Source organism: Xyrauchen texanus, chromosome 16 (assembly GCF_025860055.1).
Source record: "Xyrauchen texanus isolate HMW12.3.18 chromosome 16, RBS_HiC_50CHRs, whole genome shotgun sequence".
Lineage (NCBI taxonomy): Eukaryota > Metazoa > Chordata > Actinopteri > Cypriniformes > Catostomidae > Xyrauchen > Xyrauchen texanus.
The window spans coordinates 21,407,323-21,433,994 of record NC_068291.1 but is presented as its reverse complement, the minus strand read 5'-3'; the positions used below and the strand labels follow the sequence as shown (position 1 = coordinate 21,433,994).

At 41.5% G+C, this 26,672-nt stretch overlaps 1 protein-coding gene across 1 annotated transcript in view; it reads left to right on the top strand.

Annotated features, from left to right (window-relative positions):
* LOC127657040 (inositol-trisphosphate 3-kinase A-like) overlaps window positions 1-26,165 on the top strand; it is a 30,626-nt gene extending 4,461 nt beyond the window's left edge. The window contains exons 2-7 of the mRNA XM_052145676.1: window positions 6,932-7,031; window positions 8,166-8,379; window positions 15,670-15,874; window positions 23,159-23,257; window positions 25,438-25,509; window positions 25,720-26,165. Coding sequence (XP_052001636.1) covers window positions 6,932-7,031; window positions 8,166-8,379; window positions 15,670-15,874; window positions 23,159-23,257; window positions 25,438-25,509; window positions 25,720-25,923 — 894 coding nt within the window. The 3' untranslated portion in view covers window positions 25,924-26,165. The remainder of the gene's footprint in view (window positions 1-6,931; window positions 7,032-8,165; window positions 8,380-15,669; window positions 15,875-23,158; window positions 23,258-25,437; window positions 25,510-25,719) is intronic.
* The last annotated feature ends 507 nt before the right edge of the window (window positions 26,166-26,672 follow it).

Sequence of the window (26,672 nt, the reverse complement as noted above, 5' to 3'; positions counted from 1 at the left end):
ATGTGTCTTGTTTTCATTTGTTTATTGTTTAGTTACCTTGTTATCTGTTCTGTCTTTTCATTGGTTAACTTGTTTGTCTTGTTATCCTTGTCCATGTATTTAGGCCTCATGTTTGCCATTGTCAGGTATTGTTTGTAAGTGTAACATTGTTGCAAATGCAAGATAACAGGGTGTAACTTAACTTCTCAGATTAGTTTGATAGAAAGGCTTTGCAATGGCGAAATAGGGGCATTAACCTTTTCAATACAAAACCGGGGGGGATTTGGTCTCTCTCAGGTGGAACCAATGCACTGAATGCATAAAACAAAATCTTGAGGTGGCCTTGGTAGCTCAGCGAGTAAAGACACCGACTACCACTTCTAGAGTCATGAGTTTGTGCTGAGTGACTCCTGCCAGGTCTCCTAAGCAACCAAGTTGGTTCGGTTGATAGGGAGGGTAGAGCCACATGGTGTAACTTCCTTGTGGTCGCTATAATGTGGTTCATGGTGAGTTGTGCGTGGATTCCAGTTGTGAGACTAGCGTGAAGCCTCCCCACGTGCTATGTCTCCATGGTAACGTGCACAACAATCCACATGATAAAAAGCCTGGATTGACAGTTTCAGACGTGGAGGCAACTGAGATTCATTCTCCGCCACCCGGATTGATGCAAGGCACTACACCTCCACAAAGACTTAGAGCGCATTGAGAACTGGGTATTCCAAATTGGGGAAACATACTGAAATGTAATCTGGTACGTTTACTATTCCAAATGAAGGACTTTGCTATGCTATCAAATTGCTTGAAATAAGAGAGGGGGAAATCTATAGGGAGAGACTGTAGTAGGTAGTTGAATTTTGGAATACAATAACATTAACCTTCCCAATCATAGATAAATATAATGATGCTGACTTGCCCACATCACTCGAAAACCTTTTTATTAAAAAGGTCCAACTCTAACTAAATCATACAAATTTGCTGGGAATAAAATACACAAATACAAATAATGCCCTGTTTGGTCACTGGAAGGTGCCCGGCTGAAAAGCCATTTCTGGGCAGTACGTTAACCAATTAACTCTGTATCCTGAGACCGTAGAAATGGAATTAATAATTCTGTTGTGGCAAAGCATAGATCTAGTAGGGTCAGAGACGAATAATAAAATATCATCTGCATAAAGCAAAAGCTTATGCACCACACCTCCTGCCACATCCCCTGGAAAATAATCCTTCATTCTTATCATGGCTGCTAATGGTTCCAGGGCAAGACAGAACAATAATGGGGAAAGACCAGAGTAAAATAATCTGAAACTAATCAATTCGTTTCAACTGCCACTACCGGGTGTCTATAAAGTAACTTAATCCAACAAATAAAAACCAAACCCATACATTTCCAAAAAACATTCAAGATAATCCCATTCTACGATATCAAACATCTTTTCGGTGTCAAGTGAAATGGCAGCGACCAGAGTCTGATCATTCGACACTGACCACTTGATATTGATGAAACGCCTAATGTTATCAGAAGAGCTTCGGCCTTGAATAAACCCCACCTGATCTATTTGTATAAGAGATGACATAACTTAACTGGGTAGCCAAAATGTTTGACAATATTTGAATGTCTAGCTGGATCAGGGAAATTGGACTCTTACACTCGCTTGGATCATTGTCCTTTTTAAGAATCAGTCTGATCCAGGCTTGCATCATGATTGGTGGAAGGTTTCCATTCTTTAATGATTCTATATACATTTCTAGCAAAAGTGGAGCCAATTCTGCAGCATAAGATGTAAAAAAAACTCAGAGGCAAATCTTACCTCAAGGCCTTAATTACCTCACCAAGCTCCTCCAAGGTTATCTCAGAATCAAGAGAATTGTTTTTCTCATCCATCAGTTTATGAAGTTCTAATGGGTCCACAAAATTTCTAATAACCTCATCAGTAGACAGAGACATGGAAATATAGAGATCAAGATATAATTCTATAAAAGTATTATTTTTATCAATGGCTAAGGTAAATATTTCACCACCAGCAGATTTCACTGAGCGAATGGTAGAAAAAGACACTCTCTGTTTTATATATCTAGCCAGAAGTTTTCCTGCCTTGTCCCCCAACTCTTGCCCTGAAAAGCCAAAAATCCAACTTTTGCAACAAAATAGCATTATATCTGTATTTCAATTGGGACAATTCAGGCCATCAGATGACATTTGGAGCTTCAGCTCTGCCTCTGCACTTTTAATATTCCCTTCCAACTCCATGAGAGCTTGTGCTTTGGATTTTTAGTGAATGAGGCATACTCTATGATCCGGCACCTAAGAACCGCCTTAAGTGCCTCCCAAGTCACGCCTACAGAGGATACTGAGGACCAGTTGGTCTCCATATAAACATTGTTTTCAGCCTTTAACATTTGTTGGAATTCAGGACTTTGCAAAAGGGATACATTAAAGTGGCAACTACATGATTTCCTTTTCTCCATATGTGGCAACACCTCTAAATACACCAGGGCATGATATGAGACTAAAATGTTTCCCATTGAGCAATCAACAACAGATGAAATGAGGGACTTAGATATAAAAAAAAAATCTGTATTCTAGAATAAATCTTATGGGCTGATGAAAAAAATTATAGTCCCTACCAGGGTTCAAAAGTCTCCAAATATCTGTAAAACTAAGATTTTTACACACCATGTGAAGCATCAATGTTGCTCTAGGGGGCTTGCACACTTTTGTCCATCAAGAGATTAAAATCTCCTCCCAATATTATATCATTAGGGGGTCTGGTGGCTTGTAACATCCCTTCAAGATCTATAAAAAATCCCTGATCGTCAACGTTAGGTGCATAAATATTAGCCAAATTAAGACTCTGCCCCTGAATTTCTGCTAAAAGAATAATGAGTCTTCCTAATTCATCTTTAATCTGTTGTTAATCTGAGACATTTGAATTGTAGATACTTACTGATCAGTGTAATGACTCCCCTGCTCTTACTTGAGCCAGCACTAAAGAAAATATGTCCACCCCATATCTTCCCAAATATTTCAGATAAATAACCTTCATTCTTTTTATGGGGTGCCCCAACCCATTCACATTCCATGTGGAGAGAGACAATCCATTCATTTTAGCATTTGACATTTCGACATAAGAGAAACAATAGATTGTGTGTCAAAAATTAAATTAGAAAGACTACATTCCAACATTAGTGCAACAATCAAACCCCAAACTTCCCCCGAACCAAACAAACAGAAAAAGAAAAATGTGTGCATGACAGCTTCATCTGGTGTCCATCCCTCTAAACTCAAACAGTCCATGTAGTACGCCTACGAGAGCCCCCGTGACAACTTTGCCGTCAGATTGCTCAAGTCCGGTGTTACTATACAAATTTTGTGAGACAGAATTACACAACAAAAGATAATCTATAAAACAAACTCCCTGAGGATGTGTTCCTCCACAAAACAAAATCCAGCCACTAGGCGGAACCAGCACAAAAAGAACAAAAAGGCTCTCAGTTTCCTCAGACAGTCAAATGAATGTTCAGTGAGTCGATCCACTCAGCTGTGCAACGTGAGTACCACAAAATAACGTACTCCATTGACTTTATGAAGGACATTGCTTGCTGGGGACATGTGAATATTTTACGGTCATCCTTAGCATCTATTCTCAATTTGGCTGGGAACATCAGTGCAAAAGCAAACTTCCATTGATGTAGCATTAATTGAATCGATCACGTTTAACTCTTGTTGAATTTGCATAGTCTGGGGACAAGAAAATGCTGTGGTTCTTCCAAGAAAGCCTTCCTTTACTCCTCGCCTTGCGTAACACGCGAAATGTATCAGATGATCTCAGAAATTTGGCCATAATTGATCAGGCCTGTCTCTCTCAGTGGATCGCCAAGCCGGAACCCTGTGAGCTTGCTCGATTTCCAGCTTATGGCCTGTTATGTCGAGCAGACCCGGAAAGAACCCGCCAGGAATTTTACCATATCCTGACTTTCTTCGGCAAAAGACAGCAGAGCTATGCAAATGTTATTCCCAGAATGAATAGAAATTGATTCTAGATTCCTGATTTGTAATGGGGAGTATATCAAGCATCTCAGTGTTATGGGCTGAAATGCTAAAGCTTTTTGAGCTTCACAGCTCAAACTGAAACCATGTGTGTGTGTGAGTTAGACTCACACAGTTTAAGAACATTGTGCAGTAGGGCTGGGCGATTTATCAGATTTTATTTTCAGTTATAAATTTGGCTTCCAACGATTATGAAAACAAGATAATCGAGATAAAATGATTATTGTGCCACATTCCGTTTTGCAATTAAACACCCCGCCAGTATATCTTTAAAGCATCCTTTATTAAAGTTCAAATAATAAGGAAGCGGGTTATGAAAATAAACTCCAAAACTGGCATTTCTCTGTGCGGTCAGCACCGTGTCTATGAGTTTTGTAAAGTGACCAGGGATGAGATTGAATCTTCTCCCATTTGATGAACACTCTGGCGCGGAAAGGCTCGTTACTCGTGTGAGTTTGCTGCAGCTAGATTATAACGTGATGCTCGTAACGTAGTGAATCATAATATATGTGTCAAGTTCACTGTGTGTAGCTTCTTGTGAAGAAAGCTCTACTAAGAAGATAAAGTTTGTGAGTTAAAGATGGATCAAAATGAGCATAAAGGTGAGAGAGTGTAGTCCTAGCCCATTATACACTGGAACAAAATACGTTTTTGATTAGTCTTTATTTGGCTTATTTTCCAAAATAATATCTAAAACTCCTTTCAAACAATGTACATTTACTTTAGGAGCTATACTGCAGAAGAAAAGATTGTTATCTGAGAATGTTAAATACAAAATGTAATCAGTGCTCGACATTAACGCTTGTCAAGGACAAGTGGCAAGTGAAAGAGAATGCTGACACAACTTGCTACGCAACCTCAATTTCACACATCATTGCATTCTGAAATGTGTCAGCACTCAATTCATAAAACAATGCAAGTACCTGCTGCATTCTCAGCGTTGCCGCAAGGGGCGCTAGTGCGGATTTTCTTTTTTCAATCAACGATTGTTGTTGTGGACCCGTGCAGCAATTTGAGGTGAAACTTTCTGAAAAATAAATACAACTTTTTGTCCCCAGTCCATTCAAAAGAACTTGTTTTTTCTCCATGTCTCTCCCCACTACTCAACTATCGACTCATCTATCACATCTGGGCTGCGTACGAAAATTTAGGCAGCTGAATTGCTGCTTAATCAGTTAATGGCTTAACTGACAGCTGTTTTTAATGAATGAAACTCTTAAGGAACTGGTCTCCGAACAGTTTGAAAAGCACCTTACTTTCATCCTGCCTCTGTATACAGCCTCCAAAGGCAGCATTTCCCTGGTTTCGTATGCAGCAACGGTTTCGTTGTCAAACCTAAAAAATCTATTGCCCTCTTGTGGTCTGAGGTGTGCAACCGCCAGAGCAATGCAAGAGCGCACTTAATGTATGTACAATGGGACCGCGCGTTGGCCATACATCAGCCAAGCTCTCATGTCTGCTTTTGCATACTTTCGTAAAGTATGTTTCAGCCTTATAACGTCAATAATGAAAAAATAACCAGCTATATTTGTGATAGGCTTGGCCTGTGTCACTTATTAGAAAGATCATATTCTTATTCTGCTGTTGAAACTAATCCAGAGCATGTAATTTTATAATTCACTAGCTATCTAGTAACAGCTGTTTGATTGACAGGCGCATATGTGTTTTTGTGCTGAACATCCGCATGTTCTGAAAATGCTCATGCGCACCTGAACGGTCAAATACATTTCAAAATTCTGCCAAAATGCCCGTCTAGGTGAGTAATAGAGAGTAATGTCTAAAGTGAATGTAAACAGCAGATAAAAAGTAGATTTGTATTAAAATGTCAGACTTGTAATTATAAATGTTTGCTAATAGACCTGCTGCTGTTTAGTATAGTGTGTCATTAATAATCAAACAACTATAACAAGAAAATGAGAAAAAAACTCACTGCTCTTGACTGGGTAACATTAGTAGCTTTCCAAAGTATTACTGAGATTATAAGGATTATAATCATACAATGAAGACCAGTAGTAGTTTTATGTTGCATTTCATTCTGAATATTTTCTTGAATACTTGATAGCCTACCACTGTTAAAAACTGCACTGATATAAATTTTGATTTATTACTGACTGTTTACTAGTCTTGAATAATTATGTAAGAACCTGAAACCATAATTAATAAATTAGTTAGTGTTATTATTTGTTGTGGTATTGAAGCTGGTGTTGAGAATCATCAAATTTCACTACCGAAATTGTGTTATTGTGATCATGTATAGCCTTTATTGTACATGGTAGATCTTGCTGCAATAACATGATGAAAAATTAGATCTCATTCCATAGAATTGTGAGCACATCCTGCTGTAAATGATGGCGATGAAGGCTTTCCTTTATTTGACTACCATATCTGACATTAAATAATGAACATATGACAACAGCCTCCTCCATTACGCAGTTCAGTTTACATTTCAAGTTCAAGGAAATCCACTGTTAAAAATATTCTATTTTTTTTTTTTTTCAATGAGTAATCATGTTAAATAAGCGTGATCTCAACATTGACCAACATAATCGTGATTATGATTTTTGCCATAATAGAGCAGCCGTATTGTGCAGTGTTCAAAAACACTGTCAGTTGGTTTTGGTCACTGGTTCTTGTACTTTTAAGAGACCCAGTCTCATTTCTTGTAGCTTATTGCTGGGCACAGAGAGTCATTTTCAGGCTTATGTAAAGCTTTTTCCTATACGTTTATTAATATTAGATATCTTTTTATGAAACTTTGTTCCAAGTGCAATAGAATGTCAGAATGCAATTTTATATATTATCAATTATACAAATACTGCCTTAAACAGAATGTTCAAAATATTTATTGTGTTTCATTCAAAGTTGATGGTCAATTATGACTGACTATGTTTCAATGTGTCTCAGCAAAACAATGCCTGGTGGAAACTGAAGACTATTGTCCATTGTCCTTTGGTAGCCTCACAACGAAAACGACTATCCTGGGTTCAGTTAGCAGGCCATAAAGGTAAGACATAAACTGCACACAATATTTTGTCCATGTTTTCTGACTGTTTTATTTTTCTCTCTAAATACATGGGTAAGTACAGTCATTTGATACCTTTTTTTTAGGGAAGTGGTAATGTGCAGTGTTATGTGACATTTGACTCATAAGCACATGGCTATGACCATCACAATGATCTTATGATTTTATCTTATCACATCTTAAAGAAATTAGTTAACCCCCCAAAAATGTAAATGTCATCATTTTCCCTCATGTTGTTCCAAACCCATGTCACTGAAACACATAATGTGAATTTTTGAAGAATATCCTGTTCACTGGGACATATAATGGGAATGAATGGAATCTGGGGCTGTCAAGCTCTAAAATAGCAGAAAAGAAAAACACCATAAGCAAGTCTCCTGAAGAAATACTATAGCTTTGTGTGATGCATAGACTGAAATGTAAGTCATTATTCACTGATAATCTTCCCCTCCATTGAGGTTCTGAAATGGTTTACAAAAGTCACATGGACTACAAAAATAGTGTGCCGTTAATGCCATTGGACAACACTGACATGTTATTTCCCACATGTCTCATGAACAAACATCATAGACATCTGACACAGCATGTCTTAATGGTGCTATATTTGATTGGAGATCTACAGCGAAGGGGAAGATTTTTTGTGAATAGTGACCAAAATTTTGGGATGTTGTCACACAAAGCTATCGTTTGGCTTCAGAAGATTTGAAATATAGTGCACAAGTTGTATGAGCCACTTTTATGATACTTTCATGGTGCTTTTTTTGTATTTTTGGAACTTTCCAACCGCTAGTCCCCATTCACTTTCATTATATAGAAAAGAGTGGCCGGGATATTCATCAAAATTCACCTTTTGTGTTCTATGGAAGAAAGAAACTCATACAGGTCTGTAACAACATGAGGCTTCATTTTTGGGTGAACAATTTCTTTAAGCTTTAGTAAATGCATGTAGGTATCAAACATGTTCTGATATTTACAAATAGATGACTACAGCAAATAAAGATCAGGTTTATTGCCTCGAGTGTAAAGTTAAGGACTGACAACACCCTGGGCCGTTCAGTGTTGATTATTTGTGCTCCAGTGACTCCAGTCATCCTTTGTGTTTGTGTTTCTGTCCAGGCAGCTTCAAAGCAGGAGATGAGGGCTCCATACTGAAGAAGTTCTCAGAGAATGAGAAGCAGTGTTTTGAGAGGCTAAAAGAGGATGCTTTAAATTCTTTCGTGCCAGGCTACCATGGAGTGGTAGAGAGAGACGGAGAACTATTTCTGAAAATGAAAGACTTATTGGCCAGCTTTGATATGCCGAATGTCATGGACTGCAAAATGGGAGTGAGGTAGAGTAATAAGAAGACAGATGGGTGTTTTCTTGGGCCACATGTTGCATATATTATGATTTAAAGGAATAGTTCACCCTAAAAATGAACATACTGAATTGTCATTCCAAACTCATATGACTTTCTTTCTTCACTCTTTTCAGTGGAGTCTTTTCATACAATGACTGAGTGAATAGTGCCTCATTTTAAAGCTTACAAAAGGACCCCTAAGTTTCATAAAAGTTGTTTATGCGACTTATGCATCATATTACAAGTCTTATGAAGGCATATGATAGGTTTTAATAACAAAATCCAAAATAGTAATTTTTCTGTGAACACGTGAACTTATGCACTCCTGAACATGCAACGGATGCCAATATTTTTTATTAATCGACTATAAATTGGCTTCTCTGACACATTTGGATCTAGGGCTGGGCAAATTCTTTATTTTCCGCCTAATTGTGGTCTTCACGGCGTGCTGTGAATAAAAGTTTTGAGTCTTTATGTGTAATCTGTGTTGAAAGATGAGACCCTCATAATCCATTTGTCATTGAATAATGTCTCTTTTAATATCCTGTCTGTTCTCTACAGTCAGTTACGGATCAAAAACAACAGAAGAAACTTTTTATTCTAATCACACATTGCACAGATTCTGTGAAGAACCCTTTCGACCAAATCAAATACGTCTGACAAAGTCTCTGCCACTGGCCTTAAAGAGACAGTACCGTTTTAGCACTTGTTCTACATTTCGATGTAAATACACAAATTAGGTATGTAAACAACAAACGTTAAACAATATATATATTCAATATATTATATGTCGTTTCAAGACATATTATTTATTGATGTAATACATGGACTTTGTATAATTTTTTAAAAGATATAATGTGACTAAAATTATGAAAACTGAATGAATAAATGTTTTAAAATGAATATTTACATAATTAACAAGTTAGAAGGTCCACCGTATAATTAATAAAAGCATTAGATGAAAGATTTTATTTAAAGAATTTATTTCATACTGTATGTAAGCAAAATGTACATTATAACTGAAATATACCCATATGAATTGGAATTGAAAGACTATGAATCAGAATCAAATCATGATGTTGTGAAATATCAGGTGGCTGCCGATACCCAGCCCTAGAAAAAACATTGAATGCGTTATGAGTTTTATATTGCTGGCTTGCTCTCTTGATACATTCATTTGGATGAGGTAAAGAAGAAAATTTCAAAAGAGTTGTAGTTTGTTATGTATACCCTGTCTTGTTTCACTGTTGCCCTTTTGTTTGCCTTTTTTGTCACTTTTGCATTTCTTAGTTTTCACTTTAGTCCCTTATGTAACTCCATAGTCTCTTTGTTAGCGTTCGTGTTTTCTGTCATTGTTTTCACCTGTCCTCATTAGTTTGCCTTTTGCTTCTGTTAATCACCTTGTTATCTTGTTTGAGTTCTGTTCGTTCATTGGCCCCTTTTTCCCATGTTTATGTATTTATACCCTGTTTCTTTGTTCAGTCCTTGTCTATCGTTGTTAGATGTCAGCCTGGTGTGTGTTTCCTTCCCGAGTCCGCTGTTTGTTTACGTCGTGTTTAGTTAGCAGTTTTTATGTTTGATTTCCCCATTGTGGGTTGTTCCTTTGTGTTTACCTGTTTTGTTAATTAAATAAAGTTTAAGCTGCGTTTGGATCCGCATCTCCTCGTCTGCCTTGTTGCTCAAGCGTTACATAGTTACAGTTCTAAAAAGCAGAATCAGTGAGACCACATTAATGATGCAAATCACTTTAAACTTTAATTACAGTTATTTAGTGTGTAGCATATTCCACAAGAGCAGCTCACAGACTCTAGAAACTGATTTCCACTAAAGGCAAATATAACACTCATTAAGCTAGGCCTGCTAAAACACCTGTTCTTGGTCTGCTTCCTGTCTGGGCAATGGGTTGAGCTGAGTCTTATGTAGAGAGAGGCCCTCTCACAGTGAACAACAATAATTACCACTTCCTGTGCATATGCAGTGAAAACTACACATACACTTGCAGAGGTAGACACAGGGCGTCCCTGAGGACTTCCTTCACACATTCACTTTACAAATTCTTTCTACACACTGAGTGAGGTTTTGTGCGAGTCCCTTGGTGGCTTCCTCTTCTCACACACAGGATGTCAAGTTCAAGACTGAAACTGAAATCAGTACATGACTGAATTCATATTTATCAACACAAACTACCTCAACTAGACTATTAATTATCCACAGAATGGGCACACTTCACCTTAAAAATAAGGCAACAGTTTTAGTAAAAGGGTTTTAATCTGATCCTCTAATCTGATTGGACAAGTGGCGTAATAGCACTGAGACACTTTGCTGTTTGAATCACTCCACTTGTCTGTGTCCACAGCATTCCAGACAGGCTGTCAGTCTGTGCGATGCTCGCTCGTTGACACGCAGTGGTTATTTCTGCTTTGGCTTGGTTTGGAACTATTTATTTTTTGTATTTTTATTATGTCGAATCACTGCTGTGCTGATATTACAACTATTACAGCTGAAACCAGGGTTGGGAGTGTTACTTTTCAAATGCACTCCACTACAGATTACAGAATACATTCTGTAAAATGTAATTTTAGATGTAATCTAAATACTTTTCAGCACTAGCAGATTTCTTTTCACTTGTTTTTGACTATAAAGGATTTTTATAATGTAAATTTTTTAAATGTAGGAATTTTTTTAACCACATGGTTGTTAAGGGTCAACTACCGCTGGTGAACGGTGTTGTACGGTGATTGGAGTGTGGGGGACGGGATGCGTGTGTAATTGGATTTGAATCAAGGCAGGCATGCTAACAAGGAGGCTAAAGGCAACATTCCCTAGCGTCAGTCACTAGTATGCCTGTTGAAGCCAGGTGAGTGAGATTACACATAACGCACAGCTATCACGTACCAGCTGTTTCTCGTTACACTCACCCCCCTAAATCTCACTCCCATCCTGGTCACGGCACCACAGTAACCGGTCCTTCTCGACCCGCTCCAAGCAGAATTCAAACCAGCATCAGCCGGCATGGGAAGTGGGTGCACTAACGATGAGGCTAAAGGCTACAACATCTAGCATCCGTCGCTAGTGCACCTCTTGAGGCCAAGAGAGTGAGGTTTGCACATACCAGCTGGCTCCCGTTTTTTTCAAGTCAAGTGGTTTTTATTGTCGTTCAACCATATACAGTTAGTACAGTACACATCGAAACGAGTCAACGTTCCTCCAGGACCATGGTGCTACATTAAAACAACATAGGACAAACACAAAACAACATGAGACTACACAGACTAAATAACATTTCAACATAAAGTGCACATGCAAACGTGTGCAAAAAAGTACAGGACAGTACAATAAATTACTAAAAGGAACAGGACAATGGGCACAGTAAGAGACAGTGCAGCAATGAGCAATACACACTTGTAATCTGAATAGTGCAAAAAGTTGACACTTTCTAAAATGCTAAATGTAAACACAACATACTATGAAATAGTGTTCTATGGACATAGCAGCTATTGAGGTAGCAGCCAGGTATAAGTGACAATAAATTAAAGTGCAACTCTGGACATGTGCAAAAGTTGGATGTTGTACAGGTGTGTGTGTGTCAGTCCAGTCTCTGAGTATTGAGGAGTCTGATGGCTTGGGGGAAGAAGCTGTTACACAGTCTGGCTGTGAGGGCCAGAATGCTTCGGTACCTCTTGCCAGAGGGCAGGAAGGTGAAGCATTTGTGTGAGGGGTGTGTGGGGTCATCCACAATGCTGGTTGCTTTGCGGATGCAGCGTTTGTGTAAATGTCTTTGATGGAGGGAAGAGAGACCCCAATGATCTTCTCAGCTGTCCTCACTATCCTCTGCAGGGCTTGGCGTCCCGAAACGATACATGTCCCAAACCAGGCAGTGATGCAGCTGCTCAGGATGCTCTCAATAGTCCCTCTATAGAATGTAGTGAGGATGGGGGGTGGGAGATGTGCTTTCTCAGCCTTCGAAGAAAGTAGAGATGCTGCTGGGCTTTCTTGGTAATAGAGCTGGTGCTGAGGGACAAGGTGAGGTTTTCCACCAGGTGAACACCAATGAATTTGGTGCTCTTGACGATCTACACAGAGAAGCCGTCGATGTTCAGCGGAAAGTGGTCACTTTGTGCTCTCCTAAATTCAACAACCATCTCTTTTGTTTTGTCCACATTCAGAGACAGGTTGTTGGCTCTACACGTTACCCGCTGCACCTCCTCTCTGTATGCTGATTCATCGTTCTTGCTGATGAGACCCACCACGGTCGTGTCATCGGCGAACTTGATGATGTGGTTGGAGCTGTGCTTTGCTGCACAGTCGTGAGTCAGCAGAGTGAACAGCAGTGGACTGAGCACACAGCCCTGGGTGGCCCCAGTGCTCAGTGTGGTGGTGGTGGAGATGCAGTTCCCGATCCGGATTGACTGAGGTCTCCCAGTCAGGAAGTCCAGGATCCAGATGCAGAGGGAGGTGTCCTGGACCAGCAGGTTCAGCTTTCCAATCAGGTGCTGAGGAATGATTGTGTTGAATGCTGAGCTGAAGTTTATGAACAGCATTCGAACGTATGAGTCCTTTTTATCTAGGTGGGTGAGGGCCAGGTGGAGGGTGGTGGCGATGGCGTCGTCTGTTTAACATTTGGGACGATACGCGAACTGCAGTGGTTCTAGTGAGGGGCCCCCCTCTGCTAAGACCCCTAAGCTGGGTCTTAATGTGCTTCATGACGAGCATCTCGAAGCACTTCATGATGATGGGTGTGAGTGCAATGGGATGGTAGTCGTTGAGGCAGGACACTGTAGACTTCTTTGGTATGGAGACGATGGTGGTGGCCTTGAGAGATGTTGAAGATGTCGGTAAGAACATCTGCTAGCTGGTCTGCACATCCTCTGAGCACTCTGCCAGGAATGTTGTCTGGTCCAGCAGCCTTCCGTTGGTTGACTCTATGTCAAGAGAGTTTTCCTCACATCAGCCATGGTAAGACAGCGCACCTGGTCGTTGGGAGGAGCGGTGGTCTTCCTCTCCACCACATCGTTCTGTGCCTCAAACCGAGCGTAGAAGTCATTCAGCGCAACTGAAAGGGAGGGATCTTTGTCACAGGCAACTGATGTTGTCCTGTAGTTGGTGATGGCCTGGGTGCCCTGCCACATGCGCCGTGTGTCGCCGCTGTCCTGGAAGTGACTGTGTATACTCTGGGCATGTGTGCGTTTTGCCTCTCTGATGGCCCCGGACAATTTGGCCCTCGCTGTTCTTAGGGCCGCCTTGTCGCCTGCTCTGAAGACGGAGTCTCGGGTCCTCAGCCACGCACGCACCTTCGCAGTCATCCAGGGCTTCTGGTTGGAGCGTGTGGTGATGGTCTTGGAGAAAGTGACATCATCAATGCACTTGTTGATGTAGCTGATCACTGATGCTGTGTATTCCTCAAAGTTGGTAGAGTCGCCATATGTTGCAGCCTCCCTGAACATGTGCCAGTTAGTACACTCAAAACAGTCCTGAAGAGCAGAGATGACTCCTGCTGGCCAAGTTTTCATCTGCTTCTGAAGCTGTTTTGTGCCCCTGATGAGCAGTCTGTATGCTGAGATTAGCATAACAGAGATGTGGTCTGAGTAGCCAAGGTGGGTGCAGGGCTCCGCCTGGTACGCACCTGGAATGTTTGTGTAAACAAGATCAAGCGTGTTTGCCCCTCACGTTGCAAAGTCCACATACTGATGGAATTTAGGGAGCACTGTCTTGAGATTCGCATGGTTGAAATCTCCGGCGACAATAAACAGTCCGTCAGGGTGAGCTAATAGCCCCATACAGTTCACAGAGTGCGTCCTTAACATTAGCGCTGGGGGAATGTAAACTCCGGTTATAATGACAGTGGTGAAATCCCGTGGTAAATAAAAAGGCCTGGTCTCCGCAGCAAGCCGAGATCGCGTAGCTTCTCCTGCAGATCATCATACAGCTTGGTTGTTGCGTGAGTCTTATATTTGAGCAGTGTCTGGTGATGGTAAACACGAACACTGGTTGCTCCGATGTCCATGTGCCGTAAAAGTCGGGCTAAGTAACAAAAATAGCACCATTTTGGATCCGGAGTGGCCGGCGCGTGCTACCGCAAAAAAAAAATCAAGCCAAGATGATCCTAGGAGACCTAGAATAACGTGCAAAAAATCTGCTGTTCAAACTTCAAATGCTTATGAAATCACATAATTTAAATAAATTAAATGTTTTCCAACTTAACAGACTAAATATGAAATTAAACAAATGATAATAAAATGCAAAGTATCCTTCTCAGTAATCAAATATAGTATTCTGTTACTCCCCAGCCCTTGCCGAAACATACGCTTCTAGCTACAAAAGCTCAATTTCTTGCCTATTTGCATCACAAAATGTGTAAGACCGCAATTCACAACATAATGCAAGTGCGCATTGCATTCTTAGCGTTGTCGTTATAGCAGACAATTGAGTAAACTGTCCGCTTCTACAGTGAGTTTTCTCTTTCAAGTCAACAACTGTCACAGCAAGAGTTTGAAGTGAATATTGATGAGCAAGTAAGTTAAAGTCAATATAACTTAACTGAATAATAATAAATCCAATTTCATTTAACTTACACATGCCATTTTTTATTTTTAACGGGAATGACAACGAAGCTTTGAGGGAAAGACATACAGTGTCTTCAATTGATTGCACAGTTGTTTAAAGTGTTTTTTTGGTCGTTTTACTGACAAAACATAAAAAACCCATCTTTCTCTATATACAGCATTTATATATATTATAATATATTTCTCTAATATATTTTTCACGTTATCTCTAATAGTGTTATGTATGTTCAAGTGGAACATGCCTTGGCAGTCCATCGGCCAAGCGGTCAAATCAGCTTAAGTGTGCTTGCATAAAGTATGTTTCTGGACTTAGAATAGTTTATATCAAAGTATGAGGAAAAAAAGGTTTGGCATGCAATGACATTCTAGAGAATTATGTGCTTCCAACTTTGTGGCAACAGGCCTCTTCTGCTCCAGCATGACAATGCCCCAGTGCATAAAGCAAGGCCCTTAAAGAAAACTGAGTCTGATGTGGAAGAATTTGACTGGTCTGCACAAAGCCCAGATCTGAACCCCATTAAACACATTTGAGATCCTGCAAATCCCGGCAGTCATGTTCCAGTTCTTGTGGAAATCTTTCCCAGAAGAGGAGAAGTGTGGTATCTGGGTGTCCACATACTTTGGTCATAGAGTTTATATTTTAATATTGATTTATAGTGATTTAATAATTTTTTTTAGCTAATACCATAATCTTTCTTTCCTTCTTTCTTTCTTGCAGGACATATCTGGAGGACGAGCTGGTGCGTGCGAGGGTGAAGCCTAAGCCACGCAGAGACTTGTATAATAAGATGCTGGAGGTGGACAGTGAGGCTCCAACAGCTGAGGAACAGAAGCAGCAGGCTGTTACTAAACCACGCTACATGCAGTGGAGGGAAAGTCTCAGCTCTACTAACTCTCTGGGCTTCCGCATCGAGGGAATCAAGGTATACGCAGTGCTTAAAATTCAGGGCCCAGTTGAAAGAAACCATTTAAGTCAAGAAAACAAGTTTATAATTGTAACAGTTATATTTTTTAAGTGTATGGTTACCATGGGTTTCTTAAGGGATAATTCACCCAAAAATGTAAATTCTCTCATAATTTACTCACCCTGATGCCTTCCCAGATGTGTATGACTTTCTTTCTTCTACAGGTTTTTTTTATTTTTTTAGAAGAATGTTTCAGCTCTGTAGGTCCTCACAATGCAAGTCAATGGATGCCAAAAATTTAAGCATATAAAGCAGCAAAAAAGTAATCCAGATGATTCCAGTAGTTAAATACATGTCTTCAGAAATTATATGATAAGTGTGGGTGGGAAACATATCAATATCCTTTTTGTGCTTTTTGGAGCTTCAAAATTGTGGACCCCATTCACTTGCATTGACCTATAGAGGTGAGATATTCTTCTAAAGTCTTCGTTTGTGTTCCACAGAAGAAATAATGTCATACACATCTGGGATGGTATGAGGGTGAGTAGATGATGAGAGAATTTCCATTTTTGGGTGAACTATCCCTTTTAGGGGTAATGGGGCCCAGAGCTTTCCTCTTTGGAATTAAACGACCATTTTAATGCCTAATGAGAACATGATCATGAGGAGAATTTTGGCACTTTTGTTTATCACTAAAACAACGTACATCAGTAATTAAAATGTGGGACATATTAATGAAAGAAATGGACCAATTCAGCATAATTTTCAGTTGTAAAGATACCAACACATAACAAATATTAAGCTATTATGGTTATGTAGGTTATGTTATATATTTGTCAAGGTTTATGTTTTTAAGTCCTGAAATGACTGAAGGAAAATTTATAAAAATAAACAAGCTATTGCTACTAAGGGTTTTCTTAACTTAAAGGAATAGTCTGGGTTCAATACAAGTTGAGCTCAATCGACAGCATCTATGGCACAATGTTAATTACCACAAAATAATTTTGACTTGTCTCTCCTTTTCTTTAAAAAATTTTTTTAATCTGGGTCACAGTGTGACACTTACAATGTAAGTGTCAATGTACAATTTTTGGAGGGTTTAAAGGCAAATAAATTGTAGCTTATAATTTTATAAAAACACACATTAATTCTTCTGTTAAAAATCATGTATTATTTGAGCTGTAAAGTTGATTAAATCTTAAATGTTACAGTCATTTTAGGGTTTTAGGTTTTGTTGACATTACATTGTCATGGCAATGAAGCTGCGAAATTGGCCATAACTTTTCACAGAAAAGGTTAGTAAGTGATTTTATTTTATCACACTAAAGTCATGTTCCCTTTACAAAAGGCTTCACTACGATGTTGCGCTGCTAAGCGCTACGGGGAACAGCTTTCGCTGTGAGCCGAGCTGAAATATTGTGTGAAACACGTCAATGAACATTGACCGGTATTTATAGCCTCGGCTGATGTAATCATTAGATGCACCTGAGGCCAGGCTATAAATGGATACGTCACCAGGTGTCGTCAGAAACTCTTTTTTCAGAGCGATTCTGTTTCTGTGTGTTTCACACACCCTGTCAAAACTTTCTTTCCTCTGTTAGGAGTTAGAATCAGTTAAACAGTGTGCAGTGAACTTTGTTCTTTGTTCTCTTTTCTCTTCTGTTTAGAAAATATTATATATATATATATTTCTAAAAAGAGAGAATGACTGAAAGTCGCAAACGGTGCGTGTTCCCTCTTCTCGCTCTATAGCTGAAGACGACACACATCAGTTTTTGCTGTTTGTTTGGGAGCACGCTCTCTCGCGTTGCAGCAGGGGCGGTGCGAGCACTGCGATTTGCTTTAACAGGCAGAGTGCGTCGTGCTCGCCTCGCTTGCTTCCGGAGTCAGCACTCTCGAAAAGAAGATCGTTCGTGGGGCTCTTGCATGGTTTTGGCTGAGGAGCAAGAGACGGATTGATCCCTTTCTCACTCTCTCCCCAAACCCAGCTGTTTCTTCACATGATCTCGACGCTTCTCGGATCATGAGGTGGATCGCTATTCTCTTCCGCCTCCGAGCTTTCCGTCCGCGATAAAAAAATCTACGGAGGAATTGCTCGATGTTGTTACTCGTGCGGTTGCCAGATTGGTCTGGCCACGCGAAAAGAGACCCCCAAACGCTCCAAATTAGGGGATAGATTTTATCTTCCAGTCTAAGACAGGGAACGCCTCATGGGTTCCTTCCCTTCTTTGATAAACCTCCATTAAGAGCTTTTTCGCCATGGAGAACCCCTAAAAAAAAAAATAAATAAAATATACATTTTCTTCCCGTGTTCACATACCCTCGACGTCATTATATTCAACTGTCGTGGGTGCTGAGGCACGGCGGTATTCAGTGATGCCGCCGGTCGAAGAGACGCTTGCGGGCTATCTCTCGCCGGGCTCGGCATCGTCACTTAAGTAGCCCTCTCTCCCCTCAAAGCCTTGTAGGACAACCTCCACTTTAGTGGGAAGGGCTTATCAAGCAGCAGGTCAGGCTGGTGCTGCTCTGCACACTATGCTGTTTTACAGGCGTACCAGGCTGACCCCCTGGGCGACCTGAGTGTGGGTTCTGCGCTTGACGAGCAAGCCGCAGACCCGCCTCGGTCCTGATTGAAGGGAGGCTCAAAAACAAAGCGTGGCGAGTCGTGCTCCTCCTCCCAGGGATTGGGGACAGTCTCGCTGCCCTCGCCAGCCCCGAAGCAAGACCCAAGAGAAAACCCTGACGGTCTTGCACCTAGATTAGGGGGTAGCTCCCCTCGGGACGGGGCACGTGCTTCACTTCACCCCTCCCGGTACCCCCTCGAAGCCCCCCATTCCCACCACCTCTTGGTGTTTCGGGTTGCAGAGGCTTCCACCAAAATTGGGTGTTTTCGCTGTTCCTGCATCTTATTCAGGACGCGAAGCACCCGACAACCCCTCAACAGGAAGTGTTAAAATATAATACCCATCTCAGAGATCCTGGCAGCGTGGAAACTCCTGCCGGATATATTCTTTTTGTGGGTCTTATAAGGGCGTCAGGATTTAATTCACTCGCCGTTTTTCCGTGTTTCAACGGCGTGTTCTCACTACCGTAAACCGGATTTCTTTTTTTTGTAAAAACGAAAACTCATTCTCCTGGTTAAAGGGGCCATGGTATGTGTTCCCCTTCCAGAGAGAGAGTTAGGTTATTACACTAAATACTTCCCGTTACCCATGGAGGGTGAGGGGTGGCGTCTGGCTTAGATCTTAAAGCTTGAACTACCCGTGGGTGTTCAAGTCCAAGATGATGCCTGTCAAGATGGTCGTGTCTCAAGCCCTACAACTCGTTTGGCTGGTCACCATCGATCTTATGACGCACTTCTGTACTTCATTTAGAAGTTCTGCCACAACATGGAAAGTTCCTGAGGTTCACTTCCGGGGCTAAGTCTTCCAGGGTCAGGTTCTTTCACTCAGCCTAGCCATTTTTACCCGCACATTCACAATGCATGATGTAGCGCTGGCTCCTTGCGACTCGGGGCATCTGCATTCTGAATTATGTAGACGACTGGCTGATCCTAGCGCAGTTCCAGGAACTGGCAGTTCAGCACAGGGACATCGTCTTAGCTCATCTGTTTCTCTGGGGTTGAGGCTCAACGCCAAGAAAGCGTCCTCTCTCCCACTCAGAACACTGTCTATCGGGGCATCGTATGAAGTTCAATCTCAATGCGGGCACAACTGTCTCCCGCTAGGATTGAGTCCATTTAGATCACCCTGAGCAAAGTCAGGCTAGGTCAAGGTTGCACTGTTATCAGTATCAATGATTTCCAGGTCTCAGGGCTGAATGCGTCCACAGTGATCCCTCTGGACCTTCTGCTCATGAGACCGCTTTTGTTGTGGCCAAAAGCCAGGGTATTCTTCCAAGGGCCAAAACCCCTAGGCTAAATAGGGTTACTGCGCCTCAGGCTTCGTTCCCTTTCTATGTGGTTCAGACCCCGGTTTTCTGCCTTGGGTCCCACTCTATGTGCGTCTTGTTGTCGCAGGCTGCTAACGACAGACGCCTCCCTGATGGGCGGGGTAGCGGCCTTAAGTGGTCGTCCAGCTTAAGGGGATAGGAGGGTCGTCAGCTCGGTTGTCACAGTCACTGTCTCGGGTTGATGGCTGTATTTCTGGCCCTGAAATACCTCCTCCTGAGGCTGCCATGTCTTGGTGCTTGGTGGACAATGCAGCGGTAGCCTCTTACATAAATCATCAAGGAGACCCACTTTCTTGTCAGCTGTATTTCTGACACGTTGGGTTCTCCTTAGGGCCCAGGGCAAGCTCCTGTCACTCAGGTCAGTTATATCCCTGGATGCCCGTGATATGGGAGCAGATTTACGGTCCAGACAGAAAATACCAACGGGGAGTTAAGAACTCCACCCTAAGGTATTAGTTGCCCAGAGTTCAGCCAGCAAGGGTTTTTGCCTCTTACTGATAGCACCAGCTGGCCGAACAGGGCTTGGTTCTCGGAGCTAATCTCTTCCCTCGACGGCTCGCCTTTGGCGATGCCGAACAGGAAGGATCTTCTGTCTCAGGCACAGGGCAATATTTCATCCCTGCCCCAAATTGTGGAATCTTTCATGTTTGGCCCCTAAGGGTACCAACTGAAGGACACAGGGCTCTCTCCTGAGGTTATCGAGACCTTTTTAAATGCCGGGCTTTTTCCACTTGGAACAAGTTTGGGTGAGATCTTAGGGCAGAAGAGGACCTCTTAGCCTCTATGAATAGCGCAATGTCTCCTCTACTTCTCCCTGAAATCACCCAGCCCCTTGGGTCTGGACGTTAAGACACATACATGACCCAGAATGCGTCTATATGCGTTTCTTTCCCGGTTTCTCTGCTCCCGGAGTCTTGGCAATGTTCACCAGCAAGAGTCTTGCCTCCTATTAATGAGCTACGCTGGCTGAACAGGATATGGTTCTCGGAGTTAATATCTCTCCTCGACGGCTCGCCTTGGGCGATTCGAACAGGTAGGACCTTCTTTCTCAGGCTCGGGGACATATTCATCCCCGGCCCGAATTGTGAAACCTTTCATGCTTGGCCACTGTAGGGTACCAACTGAGGTTCACAGGGCTTTCTCCTGAAGTTATCGAGACCATTTCAAGTGCTAGGGCTCCCTCCCTTGGAACTGATCTGGGTAGATTTTACAGGGCAGAAGAGGACCTCTTCGCCTCTGTTGATAGCGCAATGTCTCCTCTACTTCTCCCGAGTCACCCAGTCCCCCCTCGGGGTGCTGATCGTGGTGGCGCATACATGGCACAAATGCTCCTGCATGCGTTTCCTTCTAATAAGTTCAAATTACAGAACCAGCTAACTGCCAGTTTGCTTCAGTTCTGGATTTTCTGTGGAAAGAACTGTCAGCGGGCACTTGCCTCGCCACTGCCAGGTTCTATGTGGCTCCCACTTAGGCTTGCCACGCCTTGGTGGGCGGGGTGCCCTCTAAGAGGCATCCTTGCTAGGACCTCTTCATAGGGTAAGACCCCCCTTTTTAAAACCTCTAGAGTCAGCGTTTGTTAGACTTCTGACTCTCAAGATGGTTTTTCATATGGCAATACGTCTCTAAGGAGACTTGGGTACCTACAGGCTCTGTCTCTTTTGCCGGCCTGTTTTGAGTTGCCCCAGGTAGGACCAAGAGCATTCTTTGCACCCTCACCCTGACTACCTGCCCAAGGTGCCTTTCTCGACCCTTGGCCAGTCATTCTCTAAGCCTTCTGCTCCCTGCCGTTTGTAATGCCGGAGCAGCTAAAGACTACTCAGACTTTGTCCAGTCTGTGCCCTTCAGAATTATGTCCACCGCATTTGCTAGTGGCGTAAAGTCAGGGCAGCAGTTCTTCACTCGAGCCGTGACCGGGTTGTCATTTTGGGTGAGGGACCTTACTGCCCGGGCCTCACGAGGCGCGTTCAAGCTTTGCCAGTAGGTTTTAGGGCGCACTCTTCCAGAGGGCTCTCCTCCTCTAAAGCCTTGGCTAGAGGTCTCCCTCTGCAGCAAGTTTGTGGTGCGGCAGGTTGGTCCTCTCCGCGCACATTCATTAAACTTTTATAGTTTGGATGTTCTTGCCACTCTTGGCTCTTACGCCCTTGAGTTGACACCGAACAAGTTTGTGGTGCGGCAGGTTGGCACTCTCCGCACACACTAATCACATTTTATGGTTTAGATGCTTTGCTATTCCGGACTCTTATGTCCTTGAGTCGACATCTCAGCCCATGCCTAAACAAGTTTGTGATGCGGCAGGCTGGTCCTCTCCGCTCACATTCATCAGTTTTTATGACAAGTTTGTGTTGCGATAGGGTTCTCTTCGCACACATTCATCGAACTTTATGGGTTAGATGCTTTGCTACTCTGGGCTCTTATGCCCTTGAGTCGACATCTCAGCTCATGCCTGAACAGGTTTGTGATGCGGCAGACTGGTCCTCTCCGCACACATTCATCAAAAAATGTATGGTTTAGATGTTTATGCTACTCCGGGCTCTTATGCCCTTGAGTCGACATCTCAAGCTCATGTCTGAGACCTCTCGCGTTTTTGTGAGTACACTGCACAACCGTAGGGGTCCAGACAGCCCCAAGTCGTGGCGGCGTGGGTATTACGTTCCCGTAGCGCTTAGCAGCGCAACATCGTAGTGAAGCCTTTTGTAAAGGGAACGTCTCGGGTTACATGTGTAACCCTTGTTCCCTGAAAAAGGCGGAACGAGATGTTGCGCTGCTTTGCCGCACTGGGACGTCCCAGGACTGCTCTTCAAAAAGAAGTATCTGACGACACCTGGTGACGTATCCATTTATAGCCTGGCATCAGGTGCATCTAATGATTACATCAGCCGAGGCTATAAATACCGGTCAATGTTCATTGACGTGTTTCACACAATATTTCAGCTCGGCTCACAGCGAAAGCTGTTCCCCGTAGCGCTTAGCAGCACAACATCTTGTTCCGCCTTTTTCAGGGAACAAGGGTTACACATGTAACCCGAGACGTTTACATGCATATTGTCTTGATGCTTTACTTTTGAAACAGTGAGTATTTTAACGTTCATGGATTGGTCCCAATCACTTTCATTGTAAGTGCCTCACTATAACCCAGACTTTTGATTTTTTTAAAGAAAAGGACGGACAAGTCAAAATAATTTTTTTGTTGTTATCAATATTATGCCACAAATAATGTCGATTGAACTTAACTTGTATTGAACCTGGAATATTCCTTTAAGGGGTTTCTTGTAACAGAAGAAACTTAATGTCTTGGCCTATGATTTTGTTTGATTGCATATCAATTAGCAATGCTTTGTTTTATTTTCTCAGAGAGGTGAAACCTGCAACACGGATTTTAAAAGGACCCGCTCAAAGGAAGATGTCATTCAGGTCTTCAAGGATTTCATCGGATGCAATAAAAACATACTTGTGCGTGACTTCTTGAGAACTAGGTCAACCTGTTAGGTTACCTATTGCAAATACACCCCAATATTTGCATATAACAATATCAGTCATAAGCAACTAACTAGACCTTGAGTATTTCTATCCAGGATATATTACACTGACAAAAAAAGACAGATGTTTGTAGGCCATATATGGTTTCCTCACAGTGACACACCATGGCAGTTAAAGGTGCTGTAAGTGATTTTTTTCAAGGAAAGGTATGCAAAAATGTTTCCTACTCCATGCAAGATATCACTGAAATAGGTGTCATGAGATATCAAAAAATGTGTCAGGCGGCCGCGGTCTCTTACACTTTCGACCTGTCAATTATTTAGCTCATTCTCATAGTAGCGAATTGTTGAGGCTTAAAGTTCATGTGAAGTGCCTTGAAAATCACAGCTTACTTTACACCGTTGACGAACGGCTCGTGCCATTAAAAAATTGCCAATAAGCAGGGGCCTGGGTAGCTCCACCTACCACCCCTGGAGTTGCAAATTCGAATCCAGGGTGTGCTGAGTGACTCCAGCCAGGTCTCTGAAGCAGCCAAATTGGCCCGGTTGCTAGGGAGGGTAGAGTCACATGGGGTAACCTCCTTGTGGTCGCGATTAGGGATCTCATTGGGACATGTGGTAAATTGTGTGTGGATCGCATTGAGTAGCTTGAGACTCCACATGTGGAGTCTCCGCAGTGTCATGCACAACGAGCCACATGATAAGATGCACGGATTGACGGTCTCAGAAGCGGAGACAACTGAGACTTGTCCTCCAGCACCCGGAGTGAGGTGAGTAACCACACTACCAAGAGGACCTACTAAGAAGTGGGAATTGGACATTCCAAATTGGGGAGAAAAAGGGATAAAAATAAAAACAGGCAATAAGCGCAGTTGTACAGACACACACACATTCCTCTGTTCACCGTGCTGCTGTTAGAGAGTGAAACTTTACAGAAACAACTCGTGATGTACATCCCAAGAAACCCCTGAAAAACAGCTGCATTAAATATACACTCCAGAAACTTTCATCACGTATAACTTTAAAGAAAATGTATTTTGTCAACCTTTAGATACACTGGGATATTTATTACACTAAAGATAACAGATATAGACTAAAAGCAGCAAAACTTTCATTTTGATTTCACAGGGTCTTTAATGCAATATTCAGATTTATAATTTGTCAGTTGAGGGCACTATTTCAATACTGTTGTGTTTGACAACCGTGGGAATATGCTTTGTGTCGATTTCAACGGTATCGGCACTGACATGCACAGAGCGCGGGCTCAACAACTATTGCTGCATTTCGCTTCACACTCTGTCCACGTCCTTTTGCCCCTGCCACTGCTAACGTCTGTGCACGTCACTGGGCATCAATGCAGTGTTTTGGAAAGAGGGGGCCTGGCTAAATCAACGGCTCAGTCACGTGGACGTTAGACCAGCTAAAATCACTTAAAGCACCTTTAAAACAGTATCATGAAAGCCCATATGAAAGGAATAGTTCACCTAAAATGACAATTCTGTCATTTACTGCCGCTCATGTTTTTTAAAACCTGTATTAGGAGTTACAGTATTTATAGTAGAATGTACAAGCTGCTCTTTTCCATACAATGAAAGTGATATGTGACCACAGCTGTTAAGGAAGTCTGTCAAGGCAAGATATTCAGTGAATAACAGCTTACTGTAAACATCAGTCTATTACTCACACAGGATCGCCACAGGATCACATGGCTTCCGAAGACTTGGAATACTTTGAATAAGACATTAATAATTAATTTACTACTTTTTATGTTTGTTTGTTTGTTTGCTAATACTTTTGTTTGTTTGGGAGGGGGGGTTCTTTCTTTTTTTAGAGCTTGACAATCCTGGTTATACAAAATAATAGCAGTGTATACAGAAGAAGTTTGGGTTTAGAACAACATGAGGGTTAGTAAGTAATGACAGTATTTTCATTTTGGGGACAATATGTTACTTCCCATGAAATGTGCATTTAAGAAATTGAGGAACTAGAACTGAGTTAGAAAAGCAGATGTAGCCAGTTCAGACTGAGGTGGTCACGAGGTCTAATGAATAAATTAAGTACCTAAATTGGAGCTTCGAGTTTATAAATACTGACAAAATAACTTCAGTTGGATTATGATTAATGTTGTGCTTTTCTCATTTACCTACCTAACAGAGCTCATATATTACAAGGCTTCAGGATATCAAACAGGCTCTAAAGAATTCAGAGTTCTTCAAGAAACACGAGGTAAAAAAAATAAAAATACTGAAAGTTTTGTGAAATATATATAATATATATTAATCTTAGTTCTGCAGTTATATATTTTTTGAATTATGGCATTTATTAATTTTTTATAAACTATACTGTGACATAGTATACTATATATGTTTTACTAATGTTGAACAATTGGTTTGGTCCATCTCAAAAACCATTATAACTTTTATTTATGTATTAAAGGTCATTGGGAGTTCATTTCTCTTCATTCACGATCACACAGAGAAAGCTGAAGTCTGGCTCATTGATTTTGGCAAGACCACAACTCTTCCGGATGGACAGACCTTGGATCACTACAGACCCTGGGAGGAGGGCAACCGAGAGGATGGATACCTATTGGGCCTTGACAACCTGCTCCAGACCCTTGCCTCACTTTCCAGGGAGTGACCTTTTGACATCTTAAAGAGAACTTTTGACTTACTGCCCGAATGACAGCAATAGGATGGATGCTGATAGACACTTACAAATCTGAGTGAAAGATTCCATTACTTTACAGTATTACGTTTTTATTGTAACACCATGATTGTAGTTTCAAAAATTCAAAGTGATATCACGTTGATCTTGGATATTGTATTGTGTCTGTCATTGTGCATCATACAGTTCATCCTCCCCAAGGCTTTATATACATACTGGCACCTATCATAATATCTTGTTGATATATATATATATATATATATATATATATATATATATATATATATATATATATATATATATATATATATATATCAACAAGACAGTATATACAGTACACATTATATACTTAATATAGGACACACTCATATGAATAGTTGGTTGTAAGCAACATTGTTACATATCTAGGCCCAACAAACACTAGTCAAACAATTAACATTTATTTTAACAAATAACAAAAATTAACAAAACTTATTGTTTTCTAAAATTGTTCCATCAAACTAATGTGTAGAACCCCATTGCAAGAATTAAAGAAATAGTTCACCCAAAAATGTAATCATCATTTATTCGTTGTTCCAAACATTTATGACTTTCTTTCTTTTTTTAATGTAACACAAAAGGAGATATTAGGCAGTATGTTAGGGACTCGTAGTCACCATTCGCTTTCATTGCATCTTTTTTCTATATAATATGAAAGTTAAGAGGCTTTCAGTCTCTAAAAT